General features: G+C 37.9%; 1 protein-coding gene across 6 annotated transcripts in view; it reads left to right on the top strand.

The window, feature by feature from the left end:
- Positions 1 to 13116, top strand: part of PPP2R2C (protein phosphatase 2 regulatory subunit Bgamma) — a 190236-nt gene that overhangs the window by 127031 nt on the left and 50089 nt on the right. For all 6 annotated transcript variants that reach the window (XM_036382744.1, XM_054514743.1, XM_036382746.2 and 3 more), the window contains 3 exons: positions 7715 to 7812; positions 8431 to 8596; positions 12827 to 12939. In XM_036382744.1, coding sequence (XP_036238637.1) covers positions 7715 to 7812; positions 8431 to 8596; positions 12827 to 12939 — 377 coding nt within the window. The remainder of the gene's footprint in view (positions 1 to 7714; positions 7813 to 8430; positions 8597 to 12826; positions 12940 to 13116) is intronic.

Here is a 13116-nt window from a genome sequence, read left to right as displayed (position 1 = left end):
CTTAGTTTTAAGCATTGCTTGTAAGAATAGATACAAGCAGAGTTACCAAACGGCTTTGATTTACTGCAAGCAAAAGGCTTTGTAGCCTTTTTTTGATCTTGTTCAGGCTGAACAGGATGGAGGGACTGCTGTTCCACTCTTTGGCATTCCCAGGGGCTGAGGTACCTGCTGGAAGCAGGGCTGGTGCTGGCCCTGTGTTGCCTGTTGGTGCTCAGGGAGGGCTGCAGGCTCCCAGCACAGAGAGGATGCTCAGGGACTGCAGGGGTGCAGTGCCTGCCACTGCTGGGGGCCCTAAATAGGCATTAAAAGGAATCCTGGGAAGCTTTTTATCAGTCCACTGCATGGTTCAGATTAGGAAGGCACAAAGCACTGCACCTGGTGACTTCAGCAAGGATAAAATTAATAATGTTAAAGGATAATATTAATAATGTTAATTAGCCATTCTGCCTTTGCAACTTTGTTGGTCTAAGCAGGTCACCTTGAAATTGAAGACACTGAAGTGCATGGAAGCTGCAGCCAAATTTTTGAGAAATGTGTCCTAATTTTCAGATATGCTACATCTGACAAATGTTCCTTGACCTTATTTACTGCTTAAATGGTGGGAAACTTTGCATTTACCTCAGTGGGCAGAGGGTCAAATCTCTTGGGCCTCTTTTCCTGGAGGCCTTGTACTCTGCAGGCAGGAGATGGGTGCCAGAACCTCTGAAATAAGGGCTTTGAGCTTTTGAATGAGGAATACATATGTGGGAGGGTCAGTTTATGAAACACTGAATCTCAGTGACTTGTGTTCAGTATAAAGTGTTGTTTTAGCATAGAACACTGAACCCAGATAATCTATTTTACATATTTGTCCTGTAAGCAGTTCTTTTCTACATTGACTGTGCTCTAATAGTTGATTTTTCTAATTTGAGAAATACAGCTAGAAATTAGCATGTGATTAAAAAGCTGTTGAAAAAATTTTCTAGGCTCTTAAAATAAACACATACAAAAATAGTGAAGGAAAAACCCAACTCCATTAAAACTCCAGCCTAGAAAGAATAAATCACAGTGGTCCTAAATACTCACAGAAGGCTAAAGACTTTGGGTTTGGTTTTTTAGGTTCTGTTTTAAGTGAATTTTCTCTTTGAGAGAGCATTGAACATATGCTCAGATGTTCTGCATGGGAAGGTGTTTTCCTTTGTCCCTGAGGATAGGGATGCATGGACTTGTGAAACTCAGCAGTCTCATACTGATCTCGTGGTCACCTAAGACACCAAGGTGTGTATGTGTAGCATTTCTAAAATCCAAAAGTTGGAGATCAAAGATGAAGAAAAGGGAAAGATTAGCACAGTGCTTGCCAGGATTTGAAGTAAGAAAAATTTGTTTCTTCCATTCTTTGGGGTTTTTTAACTTTTATTTACTACCATACCTAGCTGAAGTGCTCCTGTTTCAAGGAGCTTTTCAAGACCTGGTCAGCATTCAACTGTGTGGGTTTGGATTTCATGTCAGGAAGCGGTTGTACTCTGGATAAATGTGAGTAAGGTGATAAAAGATAAAAGGTGATATTTAGCCTGATAAACCTTACTCTTGCATGACAAGATTAAATGGGGCTGTTTGGTTTTTGCCTTTGGTGTATTTGCCTCTGTTAGCAAAGAAGCCAGGCAAGGTGGCAGTTAACAAAATAACCACCTGAAGTGTAGTGGACACCCATCTCTGGGTTTCATTTGAATTGATCACCTTGTTTCAGTGATCCCTCAAGGTTTTCCACTCTTAGCAGCATCTGTGTTCAAAGTTTGCCTTGGCCATAATCAGCTTCCTGTTGTGTTTTGCCTTGTCCCTACATCTAACATAGTGTAAACATTTGCCATATTTTAGCACAAACTCATTATACTTTAAAGCCACAATAAATGAGGAAAAAAGCAAAATTAAGATTTGCCAGGATGACAAATAATCCTAGGGGTAAAGGGGCAGATAGATCCTTCTTTTCAAACTACTTATTTTCTGTTGCAGCATTTCCTTGAACTCTTTCATGCTTTCTTAAGCTCTCATATGTCCATGTAGTTTCTCAGGTGTACTCTTTTGTACCCTTCCTCATGCTCTTTTAACATTTGTATGCTCTCTCCTCTTGCCATCTCATGCATCCTTGTGCTCTCCTTTTTCTTATTTGCCTCATCTGACCACCCAGTTTGTGCACATAACCTGTGTTGTTTTGGTTCCTTGGAGAGATGATCAGGCAGTTTGTATGTAGGACAAGGAACCTGGGTGATCTGGGTGATCACATACAGGGTTCAGGGCTTACAGTGGCAGTGCTGGGTTGATGGTTGGACTTGATGATCGTCAAGGTCTCTTCCAGCCCTGATGGTTGTGGTTCTGTGATGCTGTGTCTTGTCTGCCCAAGAGTGGAGTTGGCTTTCTGGTGTGTTGGTTATGGGTGTTCAGTATCTGACCCAGCCAAGGTGGATGGTGTGATGTGGGAGAGTTTGCATTGTGCTTGCTTGGACTTTGAGGATGCTTCTAATGTCCTACAATCCCTGGATCCAAGATGGTGAATAACACTACTGTGGCAAAGGGAATGCACTTTACAGAGACTGCTGCTTCAAGCAGGAAATTTTTCAGTTGTCAAGGATCTCTCTGCCAGCTATTTCAGAAAAGAAGGCCTTCATACATTTGAGGTTTTGCATACTTTATTTTCTAGCTGCTTGAGGAAACCTTTGAAACTTCAGCTTTTAAAAAGGTAGCAGGCTTTTTATTTTAATTTATTATTTTTCTTTCCCTACTTTTTTTTGCTTTCTTAGTCTAGACTAAATTCTGACAGCACAGCTCTTTGTATTGGCTGTCCCTTCATTCAAGATATTGTAATACTGCTCCTCTTTTATTTGCCATTTGTCCTTTTGTTTTATGTTTCTCTTTGTTGCAAGCTTCTTTGTTGTTTCTTCCAGATTATTCTCCTCAGGGACTTCTGTATCAGTATGACTGAACATTGCTTGCAGCCATGCCAGATTGTGCTGTGATCTTACTGGATTTCACAAACCAAGGTTAGGCCAGGTCAGAACTTGGTTGAAATAACGTAGACTACAAGATTTTCTGCTAGCCACTGGGAGCACACGCAACAAAAACCTGACCCAGATGTTGATTCAGTCAGCTCAGGCTGGCCATGCTGACTGTGCTGGGTGCGATACTAATGTGATACTAACAGTTCTGACCTGTTCTGGTAGGATTTCACAGCTTTTTTCTTAGAGAAGAGTACTGTAGTTAATTCCAGTGTTCTGGCCCATTCCAAATCCTTTAATTCTCTGTTTGGATTACACTGGAACTCAGTTGAAGATTATATTCTCTGATCTTCTTTTCCCTGTACTGTTGCACAATGATTGCCCTTGAAATTTGCTGTGCTGTTCAAAAAGCTGCATTTGTGTGCTGGATGAAATAATTACAAATTTTTTTTTGCTTTGCTGATCTTCTGAAGAAAAAAAGAAGAAAAAACCCCCACAGTCTTCAGATTAAAGGTTCCAGAAAGGTAGAAATTTTTAGTAAAAATAACCCATGAAAATTACAGTTGAGCTTTTCTTAGAATTGCTTGAAGTTTCTGACCAAAAGACTGTGTGAGGATGTGTAAGTATGTTCAGAGTTAGCTTCACTGAGTTCATATTAGGTGGAAAATTGCATGCTGTTACACTTGAGTGCCCCAAAATGATAGGAAGATTGAATATATAGGTAAGGCTTTTCTAATTTATTGTAGAGGTATTTGGACCTGTTGGTGTTCTGTATGGTTTTTAATAGCTTATTGCTTTAAATAAAACTGTGAGAGGCTAGAAGGTGAACATAGAAAAATATGTAATGGTGAAATAAAGGCCAAAATTAACTTGGGTTATGTGTACCAACCTTGTTTCATTCCTGCACTCAGCCTAGGGAGGGCTGCTGGAGGGTTATTTGCCTGCATCCATGTTGGGGCAATACTCATGAAATTGTGGAAAGAACAGTACAACCAGCTTGATTTACCTTGATGTGCCCAGGTATACAGTGATGGACTTAGATCTATCACAAAACCCGAATATATCTAGCTAGGCAGAGCCATTAACAGCATAGCCATTAAGAACATTTAAGGAGTGTAAATTGTGAATCTGCAGAGGAATTAGTGAGGTATGAAAGGGCAGGGGTGACTAGGAGTCAGTAAATTAAATACCTCACAGGTTGGATCAGGAAAAGCTTCTTGTCAGTTTAAGCTGTGAAGTAGTGTGATATCTTTCTGTGTAGAGTAATGTGATATCTTTCTGTGAATATGTAAAATAAGTTTCAGGATTCAAGTCTGTAATGCATTTTGCATACTGGGACAATTTGCTGTGGCTGGATGTGGACCAGATAACCAGGTGTTTATGCCCCTGGAGTATTTTCATCTTTTGAAAGTTTTGGGTCTGCTTTTCTCAGTCAGCACCTGTATATTGAGGGAAACTATTGAATATCTTGACTTTTAAATCAGAATTTATATACATTTCTGCATAGAAAAAATGGAAAATTTAAATTTGGAGTAGGAAGATTAATGTTCTATAAAAGATTGGATTTACAGTTTGATTGTAAGCATTTGGCATTGAAGTTACCCATAATTATTCTTAATAGGTAAATTATCTCTGTCTCTGGTAATCCTAATTGTCAGTGCAAAGCTTGGCACTGCCAGCAGAGATAGGGAAGGTGTAGTGTAGGAGAAGGCTGGAAGGAGTCTTTCATCTCTGCCATCCCTTGCCAAGGGCTTACTGTACATGCAAATTCATCAGCTTTTCTATTGTGGTGCATTTATATATCCTGGAGAAGCTGAAATCTGGGAATTAATTGCTCTGTGTGCTCAGGGGGCCACTCTGCAGTGGGAGAATCTGCAGGACTGGGACAGTAGTGGCTGATGTTGCTGCAGCATTAATAAATACTTGGGGGAGTGTCCTGCAGAAGAGTATGAAGAGCTTTGCTGATTGATTCTGTCCTTACCTCCTCTGTTTTAGGAAGAGCCAGCCTGGCAAACCCTTTGTAAGAAAACAGCATGACTGATGTTCACCTTCTGAACAGATATGCTGGATATGTTTGGGGGGGTGGTGGGGTGGTGGTGTCTGTGCAGGGGACAGATAGCTGTTGTTTTCAGCTGTTATTTACAGGATCAATAAAACTGATTTTCCAATTCAAGGATAATTTTTACCAACAAGCTACATAGCCTTTAAGGTCATAATATTGGATCAGCTCTTTTTCAGAACAAGTTAATTTAAAAGTGATAGGTAGTTTCCAGCTCAGGATTAGTTTTTCTAATAGAAAGGAGAGATGCATCTGGAAGATACACCTTGGGAGGGGGTGAGAATTTTGCCTCAGAACAACATTGTTTCACACTGCCCACAGCCCTTTTCTTTGAACAGTAATCATTTAACTGTGCATGATATTTTAATGACAAATGCAATATAATAAGAAAATGCAGAGCTGTTTTATTACAATCCTGGTTCAGTTATTATGTGCAAATACTGCTGTGGACTTTACTGGGCAGTGACAAATGCCCTCTGTAAAGTGCAATATATTTTATGAACACTGCCAGCATAGAGAAGAATATTTTGTGATGTTGTGGAATTATCCCAGCCCAATAGCAAATGTATTCACACATATATGTCCAATTGCAATTCATTCCTATTGCAGTTACTTTATCTTATTCTTTTGTGACCTGTTGAGAAATCTCATGTACGTGACTCATACATACACACATATTTTATACTACATTTCTCCCTCTGCATTTGCCCTTCTTGCCCATTGCACACTTAAGATAAGGCACAGTTTAAAAGGAGTATCAGCATGAGGCTTCTGCAGTTGTGCCTGTGTGATTGGGGTGAGATACAGCTTTGAATGAGTAAAATCATGCAGCTGTCATTTTATAAGCAGGTGACCACACCTACTATCAGTATGAATTCTGTAGGGTGAGGAGAAAATAGCCAGGAAGTGTTCTTCCATTGAAAGCAATCTGAATGAACTTTACATGCCAGAAAAGTTGATTAGAATTTTAGGTTTTAGAAAACAACCCTTTTTATTATTGACATCAAACTCAACCCGTTGCAAACCCCAGAGCATCATGAAACATAACCAGAGTCTCTGTCCTTTTCTCATACTTTGGTAAATCTCGGGCTTTTGTAGTTATTATCTATGAAATATGCAGTCTGTGGAAGTCCACATAAAAATCAAATGCCATTACCTTTGAGGAGCTTTGGGTTCAGACCAAAAATATTTTAAGTCTTCATGTGCCATTTTTCTCAAAGTCTGCACATCCATTTATGGTTCCCCTTTCTTCCTTTATATTTTGGAGTAGTGGATGAAATAATGGAGGAATGTTGGTTTGATTTAGAAGAATTTGGTGGTGAAGATTTGTTTAAAAAATGAAAAGATATTTTTCTTTACTGTGATTGGAGCAAAGTTTTCCTTTTTTAGATGGTAAATAGTTTATAATGTTTGAGTAAGAATCTGGCTTTTGGATGGCTGTGTAGCTGATGAGAGCTAGCGGCAACAGACACTTTGCAACACTAAACTGCTAGTTTATTAAAAGAATAATAGGAACAGATGTTTTCAATTCATAAAATGTATCAAGTAAATGGTACATCCACTTGTTATTTCAATTCCTTTGAATTTCTGTGAACTCATTTGGGCTAGGTTCTCAAAAGAGCTTAGCCCACTGTCACTTCATTGTTCTCCCTATAAACTGATGGATGATGAACATGTTTGGGAACTGCAGCTTTTTATGCCTAAAGGGGAGCTCCTAACTACTGACACTTCTAAAATCTGGCCCATGTTTCTGATGAGTGAATACTGATCATTATAGAGGATTCATACATGCAGTCTCTGAGTAATACCCTGCATTTGCCTGTGATTGTATATATGATGGTTTCTTAATTTACTATTGCACTAGGCATTTTGATTCAAATTATGCTAATAGTGTAGGATTAACTGTGGATTATGATTCTAGCATGTACTGTCATTCAAACAGAAGAACCAGTTCTTTAGCTCCTACAGCCTCTTTCTCCCTCTCATCCTCATGTAGTAATTTGTGCTCAAGACTGGCCTCAGGTTTTGATGAGGTTTCTTGTTTAAGCTGATGAAATTACTTAGGGAAGGCAGCTGAAAATCAGGAAAAGAGAGACTGAGATTCTTTTTGTCTTCTGATGACACATTTTTACGGTGCTGAAATGATTTTTTGAAAACAGTGGTTAGAATGGGCTCTTGCCAGCACCGCACAGTGAACAATTCTGGTTTTGCCTTCATTCCTCAGTGGTAGGACAGGCTGCACGTACTTTGCTTTTGCACTTTTGACTCCAATACATATTTGAGAAAACTATTGCTAGGGGGTTCTGTTAAAATCACCAGAAAGCTCATAGAATAAATAATACATGCAAGAGAACTGATGTTATGTTGGTCCTTGCTAGAGCATATAGCAGGAGGCCAATTCTGTACCTGAAAAAAAAGCTTTATAGCCACCCAAGATGGCTCTTCTTGGAGCATAACCTCTCCTCCCCCAAACTGCAGATGTACTGGAAACACCAATTTGCCTCTTTAATGTTTGCACTTGTTTCATTAGATTGTAATGGCATGCAGCCTGTTTGCATCAGTGAATTCATCTGTAGTCCTTCAAATCCCTCATTTGTTGCATTTTTTGTGGAGTGCCTGATATTTCTAGTGACTTTGTGTTGAAGCAGCAGTATAAAATCTGCCTTTTTTCTCTTTCTTCCTCCAGCTGATATTATTTCTACAGTTGAGTTCAACCACACTGGAGAACTGCTGGCTACTGGTGACAAGGGGGGCCGAGTTGTTATATTCCAAAGGGAACCTGAGGTATGTGGGTTACCAATGTCATCCTCAATAGTCTGAAAAATCAGGTTTAAATTTTTAACATGTCTAAAACCTGGATTAATTTTTAACACTTTATTTAACTGAGTTTAATTGTTTATAATCTCAAGATTTATTAAAACAGAGTGTCACCTGTTCAGAGAGGAAGTGAAATAGGGCAGGGATTTTTAACTCATTAGTTTGCTGTCCCAAACAAAAATGCTTCAAAGCTCCAAAATTCTGAAATAAGAAAAAAGAAGATTATTTTTGTTTTACTTCTGCCTTGTTTTAATAGCTTTTTCCTGACGATGGAACCCTAGTCTATTTAAAATAATACATTCACTTACATGTTCCACTTGTAAATTCCATTCATCTACAGTATTTTGTGTAGAAGCCTTTCCTGAATAGCTGATATTTCTTCAAAAATTCTAATATTAAGCATTTCAGTACTCACAGGAAATTTCATTCTTGCCGAAACAAATCTGTCACTATCATGTTTTAAATGAGAAATTAAATTAAATTTCCAATATTTTTTATATTTATAAGGTTGTTATACACCTTTCCTAAGAGATGAAGATATATTGCTGTCATAAACAACGTTTCTGTTGTTCTTATTCCCCATAGAGTAAAAATGAGCCTTACAATCAGGGGGAGTACAATGTTTACAGCACTTTCCAGAGCCATGAACCTGAATTTGATTATTTGAAGAGTTTGGAGATAGAAGAAAAAATAAACAAGATCAAGTGGTTACCACAGCAAAATGCAGCTCATTCACTTCTATCAACAAATGGTGAGATTGATGAGAGTATGCAGGACATAGCAGTATTTGCAGTATTTGCTCTGTGTTTTAGTGCTGATGTATATATTTGCTCATTTTAATCTACTGTTTTAGTAATTTCCTCTTTCAGAGTTTACCAAGCCTGTCATACTGCCTCTGATATCTGTTGTTTGTGTATTTTATTAATAGAATCATGAGGTTTTTCCAATTGATTATTCATAGACATTTAAAGAGCTGTCCATTTTTCTATTAATATGCAGTGCTATCCTGAAATAGATCATGTGACAAAGGCATCACCTTACTCAGCAGCTTGTGTTTCATGAGAAATTTAGAATTTTTTCTGCTGTATTTGTCATAATTTTTATTATTTGTAGATGCATAGATGAAGGTCGGTGAGAGAGATTAATTTATTTTTCTTTTCATTCATTATCATCAGAATAGTTTATTTCAGTTTTAAAGACGTGCAAAAATCTTAGGAAGACAGAAGGAATAATACTAGGGTATTGATACTGACTCATATTTCTGACATGTCTAAAGCCCATTGATGAAAGAAAGCAGTCTTATTACCAAGAGGAGATATTCAGATATGAAATAAGGGGGAAAAACTCAATGTAACCTAACATGAATAGGTGTCATTTAGGAAGCATTTAGACACCCACAAACTTCATTATTGCAGATTATGCATGACACAAAATACCACAAAAATGGTTTTAAATTTTAGATCTAATGTTAATCAGAAAATAATTTTTTTTGTTCTAGAAGTTTGAGTGCAATTGGAAGTTGCTGATGAGAAATAGGGAAATGTCATCTTTGGGAACTGACACATTAGAAAGGATTGCTTTGCATTAAAATATATTGCTTTAAATAATGTTTACATTCATTCAAGGTAGATGATAATTTTTTAGGATTTTGTAGTTTGTTTTATCTAAATTTGCCTTTGGCTTTTTGATGTCACTGTTACTTACTCAAAAGGAAACACACCTGTTACAGAGAGGTGATTTATGCTAAATTAATGATTAGTCACCATATGACATTTATTTCTACTCTTCTCCCTTGGTTAAAATATCCCTCACCCCTTCAGATAACTAAGAACGGCTTCTTCTGAGTGTGTGATACAAAAGCAGATTATTGAAAGTAAACCTCTCCCTTTTCATTTTAAAGTTTGTTTTTAGAAACACAGAGGAATACAGCTGAATCCTCAGTTTTTCAGCTTTTGCAGTTATAGATAATAGATTACTACATGAGTTTTCTGGTTTGTACTGTCACGGGAGGGGAGAAAGGAAGAAATAATCAGTCCTGGTGCTGCTGTGGCTAATCCAGTTTCCACCAACAGTGAGCAAGCCTAGGTCTTGGAAAAATACTTTGGCCTCTGCTTCTCCCCCTTAGTTTTGGAGCATCTCAGCAGATCCCTTCATGGTGGGGAGAACAGAAATGGTTCCTGGCACAAGCTTTGGATTTTGGCTTTGAACTGCAAAACATTTGCATGTGCCAAGGAGGATTCCAAGCTTCCTGGCACAGCAGGGCTGAAGTCTCAAGATTCACCTCCTGGCATATTCTTAAAGATGGTTTTAGCTTCAGGGTACAGACAGCCCACGTTGAATTATTCACTGTCTCACAGATTAGCTGGGAGAAGCCTTTGACAATATATATCAATTCCATGCCTATAAAAAGGGATAATAATATGTTTCCTAACTTGAAGGCACTACCTGTCACACATGCTCATATTGGACAGATTGTAAAAATATCTTGAGTCTGCTTTTTGTTTACTAAATTCCAAGCCTGCTATTTTAATGCAATTTTTGACATTTTGTTCTCTGATAATTTAGGATCTAATGCATGTTTTTTACAGAAAAATGAGAATTGTGAAACAGCATCCTTTCCATGTGCTCAGGTGGACAGTGCCCACTGAATGTGCTGGAAGGAGCATCCTGCTGTTCAGGAGCATGGGGAGAGAGTCAGTCTAAATCTTACCCTCAGTAAATGAGACTTGGCAGGTCTGCACCTGCCCAAATCTGTTTCTCTCATTCTAAGGAGGACTTTTGTCTGAAGCTTCTGCACAGGTCACTTCCCTCAGAGTCAGTCTTGGTTCCTTTCCAGTTCACGTTATCAGCTAAGCTTTGATTGTGGCATCTTAATTAATGGAGACAGAAGGACACCACCAAGGCTTTCAAATCCCACTGTGGATTTACACTGCTTGCAGTTAGCAAATTTGTAGTTTTCACTGTAAAATGAACTGATTTTGTAGTATAATAGTAACAACTTATTATGATTCATTGGTATCTTCTGTACCAGAATATATTTCGTCCACTTGCAGTGTGAGCTACATGAGGTAGATCAGAATTTATACAGACTATTTCATCTGAGGATTTCAGACTGCTTACCAGACATTAATTAATTTTAACTTCACAACACCCTTGAGACTGAATGCTGAACCTTGCAGAGATGTTTCTATATACAGAAAAAATACATATATCTATTTTTTCTGTTTTGCAAAATATAAGCATACTTAAAACTTCTAAGGAGTATTCAAATTCCAGAAGTAGATAAAGGACAAGAAACCCAATACATGATAACCTTACCTGCTAATAAAACAGTTTTCACTCAGGAAAGAAGTAGATTTATTAATAGGAATCAAATCTAACAATGGCAAGTTGTTTTTGTTTTTTCTTAGAATTCATTTTACAATTGCTGTATTTATAATTTTTTTACTAGATCAGCAGGGATGCACTATTTACATGTAATAAAATATCCAAGGGCATGACATGACCTGCATATATTTTTAATAATTAATTAACATGATATATGTAATACAAATGAAATTTATTGAATATTTAAAAGGAGATTTTTAGTTGCAGTTTGAACTAACCTCTTGTTCTGTAGATTGACTGTAATTGTATTGTGATTTTTTTTGCTTGCATATTAGCATATCAATATCATTAAGAGATACATAATAGCAAGCAATGAGTAATGGAGGGATTGATTTTGAAACAAAGAAAGTTCAAAGTTAAAAGTTGCTACAGAAATGTAAATCAATTCATGTTTTTCGTATATCCTGTCTTTAAAGTGGTTTGTACAGGCATTTGAAAGTAGTATTTGGCTCAGCCACACTGGGGAAATTATTATGCTCTGCTGTGTACTTGGGGAAAGAAAGGTAAATGAAGAAAGTGGGATGAAATCAGACACGATGCAGGAACTGAGGTTAATAAATCTGTGCTGGCAGCTGAAGGGCAGAAGCTTTGGAAAGACTTTGGCTGCTGCACAAGCAGATGAGTGAAACAACCATTAGAATCTCAGGGACAGATTTTTTTGCAGAAGACTTGGCATTGATTTTTGAGTCTAAGAAGCTTTAGGATTGGCAGGTTAGGAGCACAACCACAGTGGGAGTGGACAATCAGCATTAGGAAATCTGGAGCTTCAGCTTGTACAAAAAAACCCCAAAGACAAATGCAATTTGAAATGTTTAAAAAATGTTTGTTGGTTTCAGAGGCTCTTTGCTAACTGAGAGACATCATTACTCTCTCATCATGTGCTTCACCCATCAGGAGAAAGGAAGAGTCTAGGATTAATACATTTATCTCCTTACTTCTCTCTCTTGCTATCACAACGCATTTCTCTGAGTTTGGTTGGGTTTTTAAATTTTTCCTCAGTTATTTCTCATCTGCTCTCCATTAGGGGGGAGAAATGCCTCGTTTTTTACACAGCCTTTCATTTGCAGGAGCTCCTGATGCTACACCAATGCACCACTGCCCATTCCCACAGTGGGCCAGGAAGGGGTCATTGCTCTGGCTGTGTACTCCATGCTGTTCTTGTGCTGTTCTTGTGCTGTTTATAAGTAACCTAGCAAACTGGCATTAATGCCAAACTGGTTTTAGTATAGAGATTATTTCCTTGCCAAGTCACGTTGATAAACTGAGCTTCAGCAGTGAGCATTGAGTAGTTTGGGTTTGTTCCACCTGCAAACTGTCAGGTTGGATTCACGAGCAGCATGTATTCTACATGCTCCACACAGTCTGTCAGGTGCCAGGAGCCCCTGACTTGGAGTGAAGATCTGGGATGTCCTTTATGAATCATTTGTCTGTGGGCAGCATTTTCTCGATGTGCAGAATGAAGTGACCCAGATTATTTCAGCACAGGACTTGTCTAAACCATGGTGTAAAATCTTCTTTAAGGAATATATTGTGAAAGGTGAGTGACTGCATTCAGAATTCCTATGCTGACAATTGCTTGTCTTTTCTTTTAAAGATAAAACAATCAAACTGTGGAAAATTACTGAAAGAGATAAGAGACCGGAGGGGTACAACTTAAAAGATGAAGAAGGAAAGCTTAAAGATCTTTCTACAGTAACATCACTGCAGGTAAGCTTCTGTCCATGTCCAAAATTCAGTTGTTTCTATATGAAAAAGGTAGTGCTAAGTCAGGAAAAGATTTAAATATGTACCTAATGCTATTTATATGATAACACTAACTAAAGCTTTAGCTGACTGCTAACTGTATTGAATCTGCCATATATTTACAAGTCACAAATGCTTTAA

The sequence above is a fragment of the Molothrus ater genome, chromosome 4, assembly GCF_012460135.2.
Source record: "Molothrus ater isolate BHLD 08-10-18 breed brown headed cowbird chromosome 4, BPBGC_Mater_1.1, whole genome shotgun sequence".
Classification (NCBI taxonomy): Eukaryota; Metazoa; Chordata; class Aves; order Passeriformes; family Icteridae; genus Molothrus; species Molothrus ater.
This window is presented reverse-complemented; position numbering and strand designations above follow the sequence as displayed.